Raw genomic sequence first — 21,522 nt, 5'->3', positions numbered from 1 at the left:
AAGATTATCAAGAGTTGAAGATAAGGAGGAGTTAAAGGAGGAGACGGCTGAGTCCAAGGAGACGGCTGTGTAGACAGAAGGAAGAGAGGAGGCTAAAGACTGAGAAAAAGCCTCGTAGTTGATAGAATGCAGGTCACGACAAGGGCGTGAAGCGGGACGTGAAGGAGGGGGATTGTGAGTGATATTGAAAGAGACTAGATGATGATCTGACAGAGGAAAGTCAGCAATAGAAAAGTCCAGGACAGAGCAGTTCCGAGTGAGGACAAGATCCAGACAGTGTCCAAGGGAATGTGTGGGTGCTTCAGAGCAGAGCTTAAGATCGTAAGAGGAAGATAAGGAGCGAAATCGTAGAGCTGCAGCATCATGAGGGTCATCTACATGGATATTGAAGTCACCTAAGATCAGAGTAGGAGAGTTGTCAGAGAGGAGAAAGGACAGCCAAGAGTCGAGATCAGAGAGAAATTTAGAGGATGAGCCAGGGGGGCGGTAGAGAACTGCAACACGCAGGCGCAGCGGAGTGAAGAGTCTCACCACATGTGCCTCAAAGGAGGAGAAGCAGTGTGAAGGTGGAATGGAAAGAGGCTGGAACTGGCACAAACTCGATAATAAAAGACCCACACCACCACCTCGACCCTCTGGGCGACTCGAGTGAGAGAAAGAGAGTCCTCCAAGAGAGAGGGCAGCACAGATGGCGGTATCATGGGTAGGAAGCCAGGTTTCAGTAAGAGCAAGGAGGTGGAGAGATCTAGAGAAGAACAAGTCCTGGATGACAGGGGCCTTGGAAGCAATAGAGCGACAGTTCCATAAGGAGCACGAGAAAGGCAGCTGTGAGGGGGGGAGACACCGAATAGGAACTAAGTTGGGAGAGATGAGCTTGGAGCGAGCCATAGGGAACAGATACGATGAGAAAGGAATTAGGAGAAGAAATGGGGAGAGAGATAGCAAGTAGGCAGGGAAGTAAGACATGCGCAGGACGAGATTAGCCAGAACTAGCCTGGCCAAGACCAGTATCAGCAAGCAAGAAGGTAGGTACAGTGAAGTGCAGACAGCTGGGGTATGTTAAGGCAGTCACATTGCCAGACTAATAATTCGACAGTGCAGGAGAGCATGTCTTGTAGCAGAGGTGGTGAAGACCGGTCCAGGGCTGGGGTTCTACTTCTGAGGTAAAGAGTTCCGCTTCACGCCCACGGCTGAGAGCCACAGGCCGAGAGCCCTTGTGCTCTCGCCCTTCGGCTCGCGCCGAAGGCTCGCGCCTCCAGCAAGCTGGAGACTCAAGTACCTGGAAGAGGCGAAGCACAGTTTTGAAGTACAATTAAAATATAGAGTCAATGCTCCCCAAATCATCTCTCTCTCTCTCTCTCTCTGTGGACAGAGCAAGTCTATACAATTACGCCAGGGGGGTGGGGGAGATAGGCCACTGCTATACTGATGGAATGGTCACTATTTCTTATATATGCTCAGCCAGGTCTTAAAATGTCATTCCTTACCATCATCACCTGACTGTTAATGTCTGAACTGGAGAGAAATCATGCCACGCAAATGTCTTTCTCCCCCTTCCTATGTCCCCACAGCTATTGTAGTAAATAGTGATGTATTACGATTGCACAAAGGGTACCTCTTGGATGGGTGTATCATCACTATGATGAAGATCTGCAGGAAAATGAGTTGCCAGCCAGCAGATGAAAATACACATTCAAAGGGTGAAATTTGCCAGATAGATAGATAGATTGGGGGGAGGGAGTGTCACTACTTTGCTTAACTGTGCATACTAGGTGTTTCCTTAGGGTTCGGCAGTGCATTTTGAAGGGTTGCAGAGTCAAACGTCCAGCATGTAAGCCAAAGCAAATGTATGTTTGTAAGAGGAAAATTCATTTATTCCATTTCTGCGTGGTTATTGAACAGAGGACAGAGAAACTGTTGGAAACAATTGATCAGCTTCACCTGGAGTTTGCCAAGAGAGCAGCTCCGTTCAACAACTGGATGGAAGGTGCAATGGAAGACTTGCAAGACATGTTTATTGTTCATACTATAGAGGAGATCCAGGTAAAACAACAAGCATGATTTTGCATTGGGAGCCTAAAAAAGATAAGAGGTTCCCTTTTCACTGTGGAGGGAACTGCCCTCATTATCCCATCCTATTGTAGCCTAATTCCGGAATGCTTCAAATGTTGGTTATCCTTTCTTGTGTCTGAGGGCTTTTGTGCACAAGGCATTTATCATGCACTCATCATGCACTTCCAGTTGTTTAAGGGTTCTTTAGATGATGTTGTGATTCTCCAGCTTTGCTTCTATGTCTAACCAGTGCTTTGGGGGAGTTTTTTTTTAGTGAAGGGAAAATGCAGCCTTTAATTGTGAAAACAAGAGAAAGCGCAATTTCGTCTTGTGCATTTGCACTATATCACAGTGCCACCTAGAAGTTATGTAGTGGAAAAGCAGGACAGGAAATGTTCCTTGTATAGTACTTGGATCTCAGTTCTGGGACAAAATTGAAAGTAGATATAGTGGATTAACAACATCACGTAGAAAAGCTCCATAAGACATGTTAAGGGAAAGAATCTCCTGACTCATGCATTTTTCTAGATGTCCAAAGACCAAATGCATTCAATCTGACACATGCAGCTGCAGGATCACAGGGTCCTGTATAAGGGGGCAGGGAGGAGGAGCAAGAGCCAGTGTGAGATTTGAACCAGGAAGACCTGAATTCAAGTCCTGCTCATTTCATTACTTACTTTGTGAACCACAGGGCAGTAATCATCGTTGAGCAGTGGGGCCATTCTCAGATATGTAGAAGCAGCATTTTTGGATCAGGCCCATACTCATTTTTAGGATGGGACATACTCTGATCTGTATACCAAGCCAGAATAGAATGCCAGGTCAGCACAGACCTAATTGTCGACCCAGTGGGATACTTGGCTGGCCCTTAGTAGCGCTTAGTCTCATGCCAGCTCTAGATTTTGGATGGGCCTTAGGCAAGATGGTCCCAAGTTTGTATGATGAACGCCTTCTTTCAATCCCATCAGTTTATCTGTGTGCCTGTATGTATAACCTGTGTCTGTATGTGTAAATTGCCCTCTTGCCCCCCACACCCCGTGGTAGGACCCGTCTTAAGATCATGCCCAACTTGGCACGGTTGGGGGTGTGGGGGAGGGAATGAAGATTTCAGTGTTTTAAAAAGTGTTCTGTTCTGGAGCTTCCTTTGTCTGATTTTTTTTTTCAATAACTCCACAAGAAACGATGATATGGTGTCTCTACATCAGCCTTCCTCTACCAGATAGGGGAGCCACTCGAATGGGGACTCTGTCTATGCCAGGAAGATGGCCTGCTTGGATCATGCTGGGAAGAGCAGCTGCTACATGAATCCAGGGACTCAGCTGGGACCAGGAGGAGCCTCTGCTCCTCCTGGTGCCAGCCGAATCTCTTTCTCTGTGCTGGGAGGAGGCACAGAATTCCTACCATGGAGAGGGGGGAAACACGGATCAGGGCAATGACATCCGTAGGTCATTGCCCAGTGATGTCATCTGGCCCACACTGGACCTAGCGCGTGTGGTGACAATCCAGCATTTTGAAGTGTGGGGCAATCGGATCCCCCATCTCAAAATGGTTCTTCACCCCTGTCCTACCTAGTTCTCCCCATCATCCTGCAGCTCCCATCATTCCCAGCCAGTATAGCCAATGAGAGTTGCAGTTCCGCACATCTGCAGGGCACCAGGTTGAGGAAGTTTGCTTTACATTAATTATATTTATTTATTATATTTTTATACAGCCCAATAGCCAAAGCTCTCTGGGCAGTTTATAAAAATTAAAACCATGAAAAACATAATAAAACAACCAACGGCCTAAAAACACAAATACAAAATACAATATAAAAAGCATAACCAGGATAAAACCACACAGCAGAAATTGATATAGATTAAAATACGGAATTAAAACAGTAAAGTTTAAATTTAAGTTAAATTAGGTGTTAAAATGCTGAGAAAATAAAAAGGTCTTCAGCTGGCAACGGAAGGAATACAGTGTAGGTGCCAGGCGAACCTCCTTAGGGAGCTCATTCCACAGCCGGGGTGCCACTGCAGAGAAGGCCCTCCTCCTAGTAGCCACCTGCCTCACTTCCTTTGGCAGGGGCTCATGGAGAAGGACCCCTGAAGATGATCTTAGGGTCCAGGCAGGTACATATGGGAGGAGGCATTCCTTCAGATAACCTGGTCCCAAGCCGTTTAGGGCTTTGAATGTTAGTACCAGCACTTTGAATCAGGCCTGGACTTGGACTGGCAGCCAATGAAGTTGTAAACGGACTGGCATGATATGGTATATCAAGTACACAATCTTACATATATTTGCATACATGTTGGGGTGGCAGAGGGAAAATGTTGCTCAGCACAGTGTAGCTGATGAGATGGCAATATCTCTCCCACCTTTTCCATCTCTCTTTCTCATTTCAGAGTTTAATCACTGCCCATGAGCAGTTTAAGGCCACTTTACCTGAGGCAGATGGTGAAAGGCAAGCAATCCTATCAATCCACAATGAAGTGGAGAAAGTGATCCAGAGTTACAGCCTCAGAATAAGTGCCAACAATCCTTACAGCACAGTCACTCTGGAGGAGATCCGTACCAAATGGGAAAAGGTAGTGTAAGCAGAAATATGTGTTGCTTTATGGGTAACAACAGCAGGGCCTGCTTGGTAGCGGCCCATTGTTTGTGGAACTCTGTTCCAATTGACGTGTACCAGGCCCCGACATCAGAAGTCTTCATCTAAGCCCTAAAGATTTAACCTGCTTACCTGTTTAGCCTATAAATGGGTTAGGGCTTTATGGACTGACATTGTACATATGGTGTTGTTGTAGCTGTTAATTTTTTATTGCATTATTGTTATTATTTTATCATTCTTTTATTTTGTTTATTGTTTTTAAATTTTGTATTCCTCCTTGGATTTCTTTTCCCCTAAAAGGTGGCTTATACATGTTTTAAACAATTAAACAAATATGATCTCAGAAGAAATAGTCATTTGCATTTGATCAGCCCACTGTATTGCTAGCTTCGTGCCCTCCCTCCAATCCTGATTCTCCCTACCTTTCTACAAGCCACACTACTTTTTTAAATAACATCGTCTGATTTTGGCTACAGACTAACTTGCTTTTGCACATTGGCAGGTAAAACAACTTGTGCCTGTAAGGGATCAGTCGCTGCAAGAGGAGCTGGCCCGCCAGCATGCAAATGAGCGCATGCGCCGCCAGTTTGCCGCTCAGGCCAATGTCATTGGGCCCTGGATTCAAAGCAAGATGGAGGTAAATGTGACTTATGGTACATGCAGCGGCATCCAGAGCTTTCTTGGCAAACGCCATCGCGGTACAGCTGCTTTTCCTCAGCTAATGAATAACACGTACTTTATACTGCTGTCAGTCATCGTCGCTTGGTGCCAGCAGACACAGAACAGAAAAGTGAGATGGTCCTGGTTTGTGGGGAGGAGGTTTTCACCATAATTGACAGACCCAAAAGAAAACGGGAGAGATGGACAACGCTATTGAGGACTGAAATGACTAATAAGGGTGGAACTGAGAAGCATCAGGGTGGTGTAGTGCTTTGAGTGTTGGTCTTGGGAGATCCAGGGTTTAGTTCCCACTTGGACATTTAGCTCACTGGGTGACTTTGGCCCAGTCACTGGCTCTCAGCCTAATCTACCCCACTGCGTTGTTGTGAGGATAAAAATGGAGAGGAGGAGGATCATGGATGCCACCTTGGGCTCCTTGGAGGGAAAGGTGAGATATGAATGTAAACAAATAAATAAACAAATAAACAAACAAATAAATAAACAAATAATGGAGGAGTAGGGGAGGAGAGACTCAGGTGATTAAGAGAAGTTTTGCTTTTGAAGAACTTCGAGGAGGAAGGGTAGGGGGCTAGACTGAGTTGAGGGTGGAGGGAGGATATGCCAAGCAGAGGGAACAGCATGGTGGAAGGCATGGAGACAACTGGAAGTAGAGTTCCCCAGCTCATTTCTCCTTTTGTGCATGCGAGGGAAAATTCAATTATTGTTGATTCTTGATTTAACATGTATTTAACATGAAGACTTTTTTATCAAGCTAACAAAGCATCTCTCTCTCTCTCTCTCTCCTCACCCCCATGGCAGGAGATTGCCCGAACCTCTGTTGATATAACAGGGCCATTAGAGGACCAGATGAATCAATTAAAGCAGCATGAGCACAATATTATCAACTACAAACTTAATATTGACAAACTTGAAGGAGATCATCAACTGATACAAGAAGCCCTGGTGTTCGATAATAAGCATACTAATTATACAATGGAGGTAGCTATGAAGTTCTTCTGTGCCCTGTTGTTATAGCACATCTGTCCATTTCACATATGCAGTGTCACTGTTGTTGCATGGTTTTCATGGTGGTAGCAAGCACACTGACTTGATGGGGGCTTCTTGTTTGAATTTTAAAAAATCCAGAATGTATTTTTTCATTTAGTCCTAGAACAATAACATTTGGATTACAATCTAATAATACTTTGCCATTATATCATGTTTTTATCCTGTTTTTATCCTGTTCAAAGAGCTTACAGATGTAAGAACCAAACTACACCTTTAAAAAAATAATAATAATTGTTTTGTAGTTCTGGTTACATGGGTCAAATAATACATCACATATGTTCATTTGGAGTCGATACAAATATTTATACTTATTCAAGCCTGGGTTTAAGATGTTTAATATTAATTAATTTAATTTAAATCAATTTAATTCAATTCAATTCAGTTTAGGGGACCCCGGAATTAAATCTCTTTACCCATCTACGTATGCTTTGCATAGCTCTATATATGCCAATGGGGGTGTTCTCCCATCTTCTTCTTTATTCACATAGTCCATGAATTTCCTCCATATCCCCTCAAATTTATCTTCACTTTGTTGTCCTCATACTTTCCTCAATTTTTGCATCAACTTTTCTAAGAGGGCAATCTGCCGAACCCTTTGATACCAATTATCAATATGAAGCCCTTTGCCATCCTTCCAACGTTTAGCTATTAACCATCTAGCCACCAATATTAAGTGGCTTATTAATTCCTTATTTAGAACCAATTACACCTGATCATGGTAGATTGTTGTGTTTAAACCCAGATCTGACTCAGTCCAATAGTAAGTAGGAAATGAGGGTCAGATTTAACAAAGCAGGAGGAGGAGGATGCACCCAGGTGAGGAGTGCAAAACCCACCGATAGCTTTCCTCCTCGCAACCAATCTCTGCAGGTGCTATTTTTCCCAGCCAGTGCCGGTTGCAGGTTTCCAGCAGGAAAGTCTCAGGAGTCCCCTTTGCTGACTATACCTACCTCCTCCACTCCATTCTTGCTGCCGGTCATTCACTTGCTGCTCCTTTGGGGCCCAGAGGGAATGGGCCAGCTGTGTGGAAGCCATTGTTACTTCTCCCCTCTCCTTTCACTGCTCAGAGAGGGCCAGTGAACAGGCAGTGACAGCGAGGAAGGGCAGGTTCAGGAAGCTGCAGGGATTGACAGGGGATCCCTTATTGGGGCATGGGCCTTGACAGTGCCCAATGATGCCGACCCTTGGCGCTGGCCTTACTCCAAGCTGAGCACACTTCTGATTTCAGAATTCTGCTCAAGAGATAAGTGCCACAAGAAACGGAAAGTGTGACGGACAGGGGAAGATTCTGCACTCCTCAGCCAGGCACCCAACTTAAAAACAGGCACACCCTCCCTTTCTATATGATTGGGGCAGATCTGCATTTAAACACCCTGATCTGCTACCATCATGCCTAGAATTATCCCTACCAAAGGCCACCTCAAAGCTCACAATCTTAGTCACTCTGTTACACCCATTCTAAAGGTGGCACAGCTTTAAAATATTTTCTGCTGTAGAAAGCCCTTTAACATGCTTGATTCTGCTATACAGCATTTGTCCTATTACAAGCAGCTTGTGAACCGCCCAGGGAGCTTTGGCTATTGGGTGGTATAAAAATGCAATAAATAAATAAATAAAAATAAGATTAAGCTCTTGCATGCCTTGACAGCGTCTGATCTTAACGGGCATTGCTCAGGAATAAACCACAAATGGAGCTAATCACCCCTCCACTCCTAAATCAGTGCCATTTTTTAAAATGAGCCATGAATTCACTCTTGTAAACCAGTCCAACAAATCATTTATTTATTTGATTTATATCTCCTTCCTGTCTCCCGAGGGCTCATGTCAGGAAACAACAATAAAAAAACAGGATTTATGAAATGGGATCGTAAAAGATTACATCTTTTAGGAAAATATAAATGTAAAACTAAAACCACCCTCTATTTATCTCTAGCCATTAAATGCTTGCCAAAATAGAATGGCTTAGCTGACTCCAGAAGATGCTATGGCTTTTGTGAAACTGCAAGAAGAATGGAGTTGCAAAGCCAGGAGGCTGCCGTTGAGAATACCTCTCTGCCTGACCTCATCATGCATATTGGTCATTTGGAGAACATTATCAATAAGCCACTCTCTGCCAAGATTTATGATGGAACACAGCAGAGGAGGCAATTTATTTGATAAGCAAGACCCAAGCACATCACCATTAATACTGAATAAATGGAGGATACACACAGAGAGTTATGGTGGGATCAGGGGCAGGTTTGAGAGGGCCCTGGGCATGATGTCCTCTGTCTGCCACTCGAGGGCAGGGACGATGGTGCCATGAGTCGCACAGCCAAAGAGAAATGTGGGGTCCCAAAAGCATTCTGGGGAAATTAAGATGGCACCAGCTGCCTTACCTGGTGTTTCTTTTTGTAGCAATGGGAAAAAAAACTTTTATAGGTGGTTCCTCCTGGGCCCATGGCCCCCGGGATTTACCTCACTATGTCAGGGGCAGACACCATGCCTGAAGGTGACATAGCAAAGGAGGCAGTTTTAGGCAGCAACTCTTACCTGGGAGGGTTGACCTTAATAGGATCTCCTTCAGAGTACACTGTTAGTGTTCATGCAACATCCAAACTAGAGCTTTGTTAGTCGAAATGTTGAATTGTTACCCAATCGCTACAGGACATCAGTGCAGATATTAGAATACTGATATAGTTACTTCCAGAAGTTCTTTTCCATTACATGGTGGAACACAATGCTGTGCACCATCTTCTAGCAGTCCTGAGGGTCAGACTAGCACAGAAGACACCGTGAGATTAAATCTCAAATATTATGAGGATAGAAGGACATTTGCCATGTCCAAATCTGAGTCATAGCCACCTTACCAGATGGAGTGCATGAAAAGTGGTCCTAGCAATAGCCATGACCTGGATAAATTTGGGAATGATTCCTGAAGTTCCTCAAGGCTGTGAACCTGAGGAACTCTGCTAGTAAAATGTGTCCTCATTCTTTCCAGATTGAAGGGTCTGCCAACCAATTGCAGACTCACAAAAATATTTCTGAAATGGTGTTTACTTGAATTCACTGGTGCTGTTTTTGTGAGTAAAACAGGCCACATGCTTTAGTTTTATTTAGGACTGGAACCAAGACATAAATATGGGTTGTTTCAAGTGTGATATTGGCCTAGAGATGGCTTATCTGCTGACAATGTCTGCCCAATGTAAATGTAGAGCTACAATAAATTGGGATAGTTAATTCCTCCATTCCTAGCCAAGGTCAGGTGTCCATCTTAGCCTCCTACACATACTGCTCCAAAATGCTGGACCTCATTTGATACACCCCATTACTGGCCTTGTCTTATTCTGTTAGTGCCAACCACATGATGAGCCTGTTCAGATGACACTTCAGGCCCTGTGGTTAGCGAAACTGTAGTCCTCTGAGATTAGCACTAACCACAATTCATGCTGTCACACACAACACTAAGCCATGGTTAGAGACGCTAACCCTGCTGCAGATGATCTGACTGTGGTTAGTGAATGAGCAGGGTTTAGCAAAACGCATCACACAAGACACATTAAACCCTGCTGCTTAACCAAAAGCCTTAAACAGCAGAGTTTAAAGTATCTTCTGAACAGTGCCAGTGACTCCCTAAGCTTTTCTTGATGAGGGATTTGCCCCGGGGTGGATCCGGAATGGCGGAAGGTCATCTATACGATGCAGCCATCCTCTCAAACCCATCCAGGGGCAAACTCCCAAATCTCAACTTCAAAGAAGTCAGGGACTTTTTTTTTAATCTTGGAGCAAGGCTACAGGATCTGCTGTCTGTTGTCCTTGCCCAGAGCTGCGTTGGAGGCATGCCCCAGTCGTTGGCGACCCCTGATTGGTTGCCTGGCCAGGACGGGGCGGGGGTGGGCCAGTGAGCCAAATAGCTGCTGGCCCACCTCTGCGCTTCTCTGGCATGGGGAGAAGCTGAGAAAAGGTTTTAAAAACAATAACAACAACCTTGGACACGAGGAACAAAGCAAAGGTTTAAAAAACAAACAGACTGGGACCTGAGGAGACACCCGGTGCACGGGTGCTCCTCCTCCTCCTCCTCCTCCTCTCAAGGAAAGCCTCGCACTCGCTCCTTCGCATGGGGATAATGCAAAGGAGGCTTTGGGGGCTCATGGCCCCAAAGCGCCATCGTCAAGATGACCCCGTCGGGTCACATAATCTAGGAATTGCATCACTCCTGCAAAAACACATCCACACAACCAAACCCAAGATCCCTAGCAGTGGATACCTGCAACAGTTACTATATATTGTAGCCTTTTTGGATCCTCTTTCAATTGAGTTTTCATGCTAAAATAAGTTTGTAACTGTGTTGACTACAAATTTTCAACAATATTTATTAAGCAACAATTGGTGCTCATAAATATGATTCTCCAACCCTTGTCCAAAATACACTAGCTGGTTGTGACCAAAAGGAACAATGCAGGCAAATGGAAAATCAAATTGAAAATAGTTATAAGTAGATAGATTTCACTTGAGTTGTTTTGCTTGTCAGTCTTTTATTTCTACTGCAATTATTGTATTTGGTGACATGTTTACTAGGCAATAGTTTCAATCAATTGTTCAGTTTTTGATTCTTCTTTTCTCTTGGGCTTTCCTTAAAGTATCCATTTTCTCCGTTACAGCATATCCGTGTTGGATGGGAGCTGTTACTGACCACTGTTGCCCGAACTATCAATGAAGTTGAGAATCAGATCCTTACAAGAGATGCCAAAGGAATCACCCAGAAACAAATGAATGAATTCAGGGCATCATTTAATCACTTTGACAGGGTACAGGAGTCTGTTTACTTTCTCTTTTAACCTGGAGTTGGTTAAAATGTGCAATTGGTCTAAAGCCTCCTCTGTACTGAACTTCTTGATCCTACTGAACTTCTCAATTCTACTATCCACTCACCACAATCCCAGCACAGACCTACATCTCATGCCCGCCTCCTCAATCACCCCAGCCAGCATCCCACCCCATTTATCCGTAACTTCAGACAGCTCTCTAATACCACTTCCATACAAAATGTGCTAGCATATTGTGCCAACAATGTGCTAGATCCCATACGAAACACGAAGTCAAATAGGCCCTGCCCAGAGGCCTGAGTCTAAATTGAGGCACATCTCTCAGGCTAATCAAGAGAAGTTGCACAGACTAATAGATCAGATTATAAACTGATTTTTGGGTGACTGATTCACATCTCTGAGAGATACTTCTGTACATCTTGCTTGGAGAAAAAAAATATGCCCCAAGATGTATTACCCTTTAGTAACAGCTGCAAAACAAAATTGCTTTTAAGCTAATTAAATCTGTCATTTTTAAGAGGGCTTTTGAACAGATGATGTGCTTAGGCAGGAAAAAAAGAAGGAAATACAGTGTTTAATTCAGTGAAAAACAATCAGTAAAAGATCCATAAAATTAAGATCGTGCTTGATAAATAGGGTTTAAATACTTATGCACAGCAGAGCCAATTATTAATGCCTTTGATATGATTTCTCTGGGATTATTCCACTTATATTAAATGGCAATAGCTAGAAGGGTAGTGTGTGTGTGTGTGTGTGAGAGAGAGAGAGAGAGAGAGAGAGAGGACCTTTTTCACACCATTGTTTACTCAGACAATTTATGTGCTTTTGTTAGTAATTTCTTGTGCACTATCCAGACATTTTCCCTAAAGGCAATGCTTTTGATGTGGGAATTGTCATTTGGTGAGCATTCAACCATTTGTATCTGGCAAAATGTAATTCTTTTCCCCACATAGAACAGCATTGCTATTGCAATTACCTTGTGGGATGGGGTCTGTGTATCATGAGCACTTGTCAGATATACAGCATTGGCCTAAGGCATTTTGCTGCTGAGGTGAAGAATGAAAGCTGACAGGAGTGATACTTGATTCTTTCTTCAAGACTGGCAACAGGACAGCATCCTTCTCCACATCCGAAAGCAGTAAACTAGTTTAGGGGGCACAAGGCACACCTTGCTGCCACCTCCCAGCATCTGCTGCTTGAGCTGACTGCCTCATTCTGCCTAATGATAGGGTCGGCCCTGCAGATATATAACTTGTGAAGTGATGAGCATCAGAGCTCCCAATCCCCTGTGCTGACGGGGCAGAGGATGGTTTGTTCTTTGTTTTAGTTGATTTTTGATACATGCTTATTAATAAAAATTGGCAACTAGCAGCCAGAGAGCTCAATCCCTCCCCACAAGGGGATAGATTTCCATCTGGCTTTCAGCATAGCTATTTATCCAAGGACTCCCCCCGCACAGCCACACATACCCCTTGTATTAGTATGGTACCTGTCTGTTTTGCCCTAAATAACAAATAGCAGTTCCTGGTACAAGTGATTTGGGTTATATTATCTGGGTTATATTCTCCATGATTTCTGGGCACTGAATTAAATAAGTGGCACCCAAATATCATATGGTGGCATAATCCTTTATCAGTGTGTAAACCACATCCAGACAAACAAGGAAAGGATTTTATGGAGGCTAGTAATGAAACAGGGTTTTGTTTGAAAGGTTGCAGTAATTTATTCAAGTTTGGCAGAAAGGAATTAAAAAGTCAGTTATGCTGGGAGTTGTAGGACTTCTGTCTAAACATGCATAAGATTGTGGCTTTAATGCTTGGATTCTTAAAAATAGTTGATGGTTGGTTATTGACTTGATCTTTTGCTAACCACATTTTCCATCTTTCATCTGATTTTCAAGCATGATAGGTCTCTTCATTTATGGTAGTAAGAATGGTTCCTACAAGCTGATACTCCCACCCTCTACCCTGCCCCAGTAAAATAAAACATAATTAGTCCAAGTAACCTCCCATACCCTGCCCAGTTTCTCATTTTAAAATTGGATAACTGCAGTCAATTCATATTTTTTATTATTTTAAATATTTACATACCACCTTTTAGCGGAACTTCCAGGGAGGTTTCTGAAAACAAGATAAATATATATATAATGACTATTTCTACTCATCCCACCCCCTTGCAAAATTGTGTGATAAGTAAATATAATAGCAATGGATCATTCCAAAACTCTCACATGAATACTTTCAACTCACAGAGTTCAGAATGTTTGGGACCTGTAGTCAATGCCTCTTTTACAGTAATGTAATTCTTACCACAGGTTAAACTACTAAAATTAAAAATATTTCAAATTATGTCTGTACTAATTGATTTTGTCTTGTTTTGGGATGTTCAACTATTTTTCCCCTTGCCTTTTCTTCTTTGGTTGCTGCTGTGTTTCGTTGGCTGTTTTCTGGTATTATGTCCGGTGACATGTCTGCTTTCATGTAAGTTACTTCTACTTCCTCTAAACTGGTGGATGTCCTTGGACATGTCCTTGAATGAATGAACATCCTGTGCCTCTGATGATGGGCCTATTGATCGTCATGGAAATTATGGTGGCTTCCTTCTAACTCCTGAAACTTTCCTTGCTACATCCCATGTGCTTCTTCCCACCAATAGAAGAAGAATGGGCTTATGGACCACGAGGATTTCAGAGCCTGCTTAATTTCAATGGGTTATGATTTGGTATGAATTTTAAGATGCAATAATTACCAGTCCACATATTACAAATACATCATTTTATGCTACTGATTCCCTAGCAGAATCCCCATTATTCCTAGTAGTAAAGCGTTTGTTAGAATCCTAGTTCATCAAACACATTTACAGCATAGAAACATAGAATAGTAGAGTTGGAAGGGGCCTATAAGGCCATTGAGTCCAACCCCTCCGCTCAATGCAGGAATCCACCCTAAAGCATACCTGACAGATGGTTGTCCAGCTGCTTCTTGAATGCCTCCAGTGTGGGAGAGCCCACAACCTCCCTAGGTAACTGTTTCCATTGTCATTCCCTTGTCATATAGCACAATCCTATACATTATTCAAATCTAAGTCCCGTTGAGTCCAATAGAATGTACTCCCAGTTCAGTGTTTATAGTAGCCTTCCCCAGCCTGGTGTCCTCCAGATGTTTTGGACTACAACCCCCAACATTCCTGACCCATTGGCCATGTTGGATGGGCGCTGAAGTCCAAAAAATCTGGAGAGAACTAGGTTGGGTGATGTTGGTCTATAGGATTACAGATTGTTCACCACTGTAGCCCTGGGCAAACAGTTGTTTATCCATATACATGATTATTATTATTTTATGTCCAGCAGGGCAAACATATATAGACATTTATATTGTATTTCTATTTTGATAACTTCATAAAAAAATATCTAGGCATGTCCCGTAAAATTCTTTGTAGCATGATTTATTACTTTTAGTTTTGACATCTGTGCCTCTCTTCATGGCCACAATCCAATGAAGTATACCCCAAAACTAATGATATATTTGATACTTAGTAAATCATGTATTTCAAAGAACAAACTGTGAACATGTATTTGTTTATATAATTCTTTCTTTCTTCTTTCTGCTATAATTTTCATGACTGATTTTGAACTATATCCAAGGGTGAAGCAGAGTTTGCCCGAATCATGTCCTTAGTTGACCCCAATGGTCAGGGAACTGTTTCCTTCCAATCTTTTATTGACTTCATGACCAGAGAGACTGCAGATACTGACACTGCTGAACAAGTTATTGCTTCTTTCAGGATCCTAGCTTCAGATAAGGTTAGTACTTTTGTCTGTAATTAATGGGATTTTTCATTTTCTTCATCTGTGTTTATAAATTCTTTTGCAAAGCAAAAGGATAATGAAAAGTTGAGCAAAGAGTTGCAGCCTACTTTAAAAACTTAAACCAGCAGGTCAAAGAATATTGAGATAATTTAGATAAAGGATAGGCAGCAGGATGTTGGTAAACCAGATAGGCAATTCTCTAAATTTGGCAAGTCTAGAGAAACCTGAACTAAATATTGCAAATCTGCCCTTGGACTAAAGAGTGTACCTAAAAATTCTGAGCTGAATTTTTCTAACCAGAAAACCTATTTTTATTGCAGGGTTGTCAATGAAAAACTGTATGGGAAAGTTGAGTTATTTGGAAATCATTATTTTTGTCAGGGAATGTGTTATGGGTTGGGTATGGCAAATTGGGAATCATAAACCTCCAACCAGGGAGAGGGCCTTTTCAGTGGTGGTCCCTCAATTATGGAATGATCTCCCTGACGAGGCTCGCCTGACGCCAACGTTATCTTTTCGACAAAAGGTCAAGACGTTTCTCTTCTTCCAGGCATTTAACAGCATATGCTGACCCCAGAATATTTGTTTTTAAATGGATATTGTCTGTTTTTGTTTGTATTTTATGCTTTTTATGGTTTTAAATTTTGTATATTTCTTTTAAATGTTCACTGTTTTTAACTTTTGTAAACTGCCCAGAGAACATCGGGTATGGGGCGGTATATTAATAATAATAATAATAATAATAATAATAATAATAATAATAATAATCCAGAGGAGCACAGGAGATTAAAGACCAGGATGCAGGGACTGGAGACATCCCACTATTTCATCACCTCAGCTTTCTCGAGTTTCTAACCATTCAGCAGGAATGACCCACTTGTGTTATTCCCTGCAATTCTGTGGACTGGAAACTTGCACGATATTGTTTTAATTATAAAGGCGAGAGATTATTAGAGCATATCAGCACTGATTGTTGTATTCTACTTTGGGCACTTTAAATACCAACCTGTGAATATGGTGGGGAAGAGGAAGGAGGGAAATTGAAAAATGCTCAGTGTTGTTCAGAGTATTGCACAACATCCACCACCACCGTGCCAGCTGCAATAAAGGTTTCTGAGGGATCAGAGGGAGTTGCATGTGGGTTTCGAGTGGGTGGTAGAAAACAGGTACATTAAATGGTATAATACAACCTTGTAGAAATGGCTCAGCATATCTGGTAGAAAAAACTACATGATGAAAACCTTACCTAGTCAGGTGCCCTCCAGATGTGTTGGACGGTCTATATATCTGGAGGGCACCAGGTTGGCATATCAGAGTTTCTCTAGATTTCTGCCCAGTCCCATATTCTTGCCACCATGAAATATATTTCAGAATTGCGAGCAGTTCCAGGAAAAGCTCTGAACAAATCCCTCTTTTCAAATCTTTGCAGCCTTATATCCTTGCTGACGAGTTGCTGCGAGAACTGCCCCCTGAACAAGCTCAGTACTGCATCAAGAGAATGCCAGCCTACAAGGGCCCAGGTTCTGTGTCCGGAGCTCTGGATTATACCTCGTTTTCATCAGCATTGTATGGTGAAAGTGACCTGTAACCAGTGTGAACATGGATTATTCGCAAATGTCTGCTATGGATTATTCACACCAGCTATCTGGTCACTGTGAGCAATTGAAACTAAAATATATAATATATAATTTTTCAGTTTGCTCTTTGAAAAAATTGGCAAGCTGACTTCAAAATAAATTTCTTGAGCTTAGCAGGTTCATTCAGTAAGTAACTATACCATATAACATGTGTGGCTTTGATAGGTTTTTATGTTGTTTGTATTTACTTTGTCAGCGTTATGCAGTTACAGACTGCAATGGCCCAGTGCCTGACCTGGTTGTTGTTGTTTTAACTGGGGCAGGGGCAGGGGACACACATAAGAAATATTTCTCTCAGTGTCAAGTTAGGAAGCCTCAAGAAAAATGAAATATCTAAACCTTTTGAAAATCAAACCCAACACAGCTTTAATATTCATGAAATGTTTTCCGTAAGGATTCTTCACACTTTATGCAAACCTCCTGCGATCTCCCTACAGTTATCTCCTTTTTGCTTTCATGCCAAGGTAATGCTTTCATCTACAGATGCCAGATTTTGTATGCTTCTGCAGGTGGAGTTGCGTCTACAGTAGAAACAAGAAAATGAATTAAACAAAAAATATTTCTAGTATCATATGAAACATTTATTTTTTTAATGTGAAACTCTAATTTGAATCTCAGTTCGGCTTTTTGTTAGCATAGCATAATGGAACCTCAGGTGTTTATCGGCAACAGGCTGATGATAATGTATAACCACAGCCTTAAAAGCAATACCTGGCTTTTAACTTGGCAACTGAAAGGGCACAAAATTGATATTAGGGTATTAGAAGGAAGCTCTATATGTCTGTGTTAAACAAGTTTGCTCTCTGCCGTATTCATTGTTCTGCTGCTTTTGGTGTTGATTAATACTGAATGTCCATTTTTAGTACAGCTATGCAATTTGTGTGGTCATTTATTAACTATTTTCATCTCAACAGCCTGTAGAGCAATAAACCTTTTTACTTGAAGCCTAGCAGTCACAGCAAAAACAAAAACAAAAACAATGCAAGCAAATGGAAATATTCACAGATGGCAACAAAATCTGTACAATCCAGTACTATTAAAACGTGCCTACTAAATAAAGTCAGTTTTTCAAACCTTAATATGGACTCAGTTATTGAGATTCATTCAAGATACCTTCTAAAATGCAAAACTTGGTGACTTTCCCATTATTCTCTATCCCAGTTTTGATCATTTGCTTAGCAAGCCACCTGACAAACATTTTACTTATTTCTTTCACATCAGATGTGTAGCAAAGCTTATAATTCATATTTATTAAATTTATAGCCTGCCTTTCCACTAAAATAATGCTTAAAGTGGCTAAGAAGTAGACAAGTCAGCTCAAAAGCCTGACTGAACAAAAATGTGGTTGCCTGATAGCAGTGGAAGGACAACAGAGATTAATCTAGCCTGGCCTCCTTGGCAGGGAGTTCTAGAGCCTGGGAACAGCCACTGAGAAGGCCCTCCACAGGTGACTGTAAGTTGTGTGTTTGTGACTATAAGAAGAGCTGCTGCACATTTCCCCATCAATGATCTTGACTCAGCCAGCCTACCTGGAAGGGGAGTAGGGTAGCCACCATAAGGATACAATTAAACTATGGCAAATAGCCCAGTCCTTGAATATTTACTCAGAAGTCCCATTAAATGTAATAGGGCTTTTCTCAAGTAAGTTGGATTTCCCAGGTAGCAAATGACTTAAGCCAGTACTGCCTTGATGAGGGCCTTAGAATTTGCTGTAAAAGGCCTTAGTAAGTTTGAGTATATTAGTATATGTACTTGTTATACATATTGTATGATGCCACTGATTTTAAAACAAAAGCATAATTTTATTTATTTACAATATTTATATACTGCTCCCCATTCAAAATTTTGGAACAGTGTACAAGATAAAATAAAAACAGTAGAAAAATACATTAAATTAGATTTATTTTAAAAAAAGCAAAATGTAAAGTGAACCGTGGCTGGTCATCAAGGGAAGGCTTCATGGAACAATGTTTTCTGGAGGCACCAAAAGGTATACAAGGTTGGTGCTTGTCTGACCTCCAGAGGTAGGGAATTACACAGGAGAGGGGCTACCACACTGAAGGCTCTTCCCCTGGTGGACTCCAATTGGAGGATGGGTTTATAAGGAACCACCAGGAACATGCCCTCGGATGACCTTAGTGACTGGGCAGGTTGATAGGGGAGAAGGCATTCTCTGTGATATTCTGTTCCCAAGTTGTTTAGGGCTTTGTACACTAGTACAAGAACCTTAAACCTGGCCCAGTAGCAAATAGGCAGACATTGCAGTTCCCTCAGCAAAGGAGTTACATGCTGGAAAGGGGCAACTCCAGACAACAGCCAAGGTGCAGTATTCTGCACTAGCTCCAGCTTCCAGAGCAGCTTTAAGGGCAGCTCCACATAGAGTGCATTGCAGTAATCCAGTCTTGAGGTTACCAATGCCTGTACCATCGTGGCCAAGCTGCCCCTGTCAAGGAGAGGCTGTAGCTGGCGAACCAGCCAAAGGCATCTGCAACTATCAGAAGAACATTTTCCTCACCCAATTCAGGCTAAAGTGCTTCTGGGCCACTATCAATACGCCATCTCTATGGACTGCTACAGAGGAGGGGTTCTGTGACGTAGCTTCTAGGAAGACTATAAATGGTAAAGGCCATTATATATTTATTCTGTTTAGGTTACATCTTCAGTGGCATGTTAGGTGTGCAATAAATGATGTTAAGTATTTCATAATTACCCTATGTTTAGGGCTGATTCAACTATTGTCACGAGTGCTCTCGGGAACATGCGGAGCTATGTCTGGGCTTCCTCCAGGTCAGTGCTCATGGAAGTGCCATTTGTGTAGACTGGCGTTTCCACACCTCTACTTTGCCCAACTGTAATGGCTCAAAAACACATACTATAGCTGCAGTCATGCAAATCAGGAATACAGCTCCAGGTGAAGCCTGTATGAAAACACTGCCTACCAACTGGTTGACCAACATTCTTACTATATAAGGGATCTCTCAGTTCAGAAATAACAGTGTAGATTCCTCCATGGGGGCTCTTCAGGCTGGATTAGGCTTGTGGGAAGGGCCATGGCTCAGTGGAAGTGCACCTGCTTTGCATGCAGGTGGTCCCAGGTTCAATCTCCAGCATCTCACATCAGGCAGGAAAAACTCCTGCCTGAAACCCTGGGGAACCACTGCCAGGCAGTGACAATACAGCTTCCTATGTTCCTATGGGTTCTGTATCCCTTCCTTACATGATGGCTGTTACTGAGTGCGAGCTGGTCCAAGCGGATTTGAGGTCCCCTTTGGGACAAAGACCTCCTGCAGCCACGGGGTAGAATATTACAACAGCTCTGCCTTCCCCAACTGCATTTACTCCTACCAGCCTCCACTGCTGTTTGTCCATCTTTGTTACAGAATATTTTGGAATCGTGCTGAATTAGTAGTTTGCATATGACACTCCAATCTTGTCATGAAGATCAGTTTAGTTGCCTCCCATTTACCTTACAGTCCTATAGGACTGAATTGCCCAATTTCAAATAGCTGACAAGAAGATAGTTCATTTTGTTGTCATTGGCATAACACTGAGCTACCAAAGAAGATTAGGGGCTGCTGCAAACATCCATGATGACTTGTCTTATATAAAAACAGTATCAACCCTAATGAACATAGCATTGCCAAGTTGATTTTCCATCATCCATCTCTGTATGACAGTGACAAGCCAGCCAACACTAACAACAAATGGCCTTGACAAGTGACTTTTGGATCCATGGAGATTTCTAGTGCCCTAAGAAGACTGCAGGGCAAATGAGATTTGGAGCTCTAGACAAGAAACATAAGCAAAGATTTATTATTATTCTCTCAATGTAGTACTTTATCACCTTGCTGTGTTTCCATCTCCTCCTCCTCCTCCTCCTCCTTCTAGCAAAAAAATACATACCCTGGGAAGCACTTCTGAAACATTTGGCCCTAACATAACAAACCACTTGTACAGGGGAATCAGCAGACAGGAGTTGGATGCTTAAACCATTTGCTGATTTCCCCTGCCCTCCAGGCTGTTTTTCTCTCAGCTGGACTTACTTTCAGTCTTTGAGACAGCTGAGAATAAAAAGAACAGGGGGAAGGGCTGAACAGGAGAATTAGTAAGTGGAGAAAGGATTAAGCCACCACTCCTGCATGTTCTCTTCCCCCCCCCCCCTCTTAGCATTAAGAGGCAAATGACGCCTTATAACAGCTGGGCCTGGCGTTAAAAGGAAGAACATAAGAAGCTGCCTCATATTGAGTCAGACCTAGGTCTATCTAGCTCAGTGTTATCTGACTAGTAGCAGCTCTCAAGGGGTTCACACATAAAATGCAGTGGAAGCTGGTGGCTCCAATGTCAGTGGGGTGGTAAATCTGCTCCAGGTTTCAGTCAGATCTCTAAAGGAGCTCTCCAAGGTGCAGAACCCTTTACAGTTTTGATTGAAACCCAAAGCAGATTCACCACCCCATTGATACTGGTGCCACCAGCCTCCACTACATTTTATGTGTGAACCCCTTGAGAGATGCTACTAGTCAGAAAAGGTAGACCAATGGTTCACCGTGAGAAGCCAGGAATTTTACACAGTACAGCCAAAGACATTATCTACTCATCTAATGACAGCCTTCTAGCAAATGTGCTGAATTTATTGTGGATTTGTGGTGTTCTAATTTAAAATGTGTGCAAGAGGCTTGAGCAAACATCAGGCTGGCACCTTATGAAAAGCATGGAACAGAAGAAGTAAGACAATGCCATTGGTAGATCATAGCAGGGGTAATGTAAGCACAGTTCTTGCCAGCCTTGGCCATCACTAATGGCCCAGAATGAGTTTTGTCCCTGCAGCTACCACAAGGTGTTTCACTAGAACAGGAGTGCAGAAACTCTTTCAGCCCCAGGGTCAAATTCTATTTCAGCAAT

At 42.5% G+C, this 21,522-nt stretch overlaps 1 protein-coding gene across 1 annotated transcript in view; it reads left to right on the top strand.

The window, feature by feature from the left end:
- The window catches only part of ACTN2 (actinin alpha 2), a 77,451-nt gene extending 59,749 nt beyond the window's left edge, over window positions 1-17,702 (top strand). Inside the window, exons 14-21 of the mRNA XM_063124356.1 lie at window positions 1,903-2,043; window positions 4,440-4,622; window positions 5,148-5,282; window positions 6,125-6,304; window positions 11,014-11,160; window positions 13,834-13,899; window positions 14,822-14,980; window positions 16,416-17,702. Of these exons, the coding sequence (XP_062980426.1) occupies window positions 1,903-2,043; window positions 4,440-4,622; window positions 5,148-5,282; window positions 6,125-6,304; window positions 11,014-11,160; window positions 13,834-13,899; window positions 14,822-14,980; window positions 16,416-16,574 (1,170 nt within the window). The 3' untranslated portion in view covers window positions 16,575-17,702. The remainder of the gene's footprint in view (window positions 1-1,902; window positions 2,044-4,439; window positions 4,623-5,147; window positions 5,283-6,124; window positions 6,305-11,013; window positions 11,161-13,833; window positions 13,900-14,821; window positions 14,981-16,415) is intronic.
- Window positions 17,703-21,522: the final 3,820 nt, after the last annotated feature.

The sequence above is a fragment of the Elgaria multicarinata genome, chromosome 4, assembly GCF_023053635.1.
Source record: "Elgaria multicarinata webbii isolate HBS135686 ecotype San Diego chromosome 4, rElgMul1.1.pri, whole genome shotgun sequence".
Taxonomy (NCBI): Eukaryota; Metazoa; Chordata; class Lepidosauria; order Squamata; family Anguidae; genus Elgaria; species Elgaria multicarinata.
The sequence above is the reverse complement of the archived record's forward strand: the minus strand, read 5'-3'. Positions and strand labels throughout refer to the sequence as shown.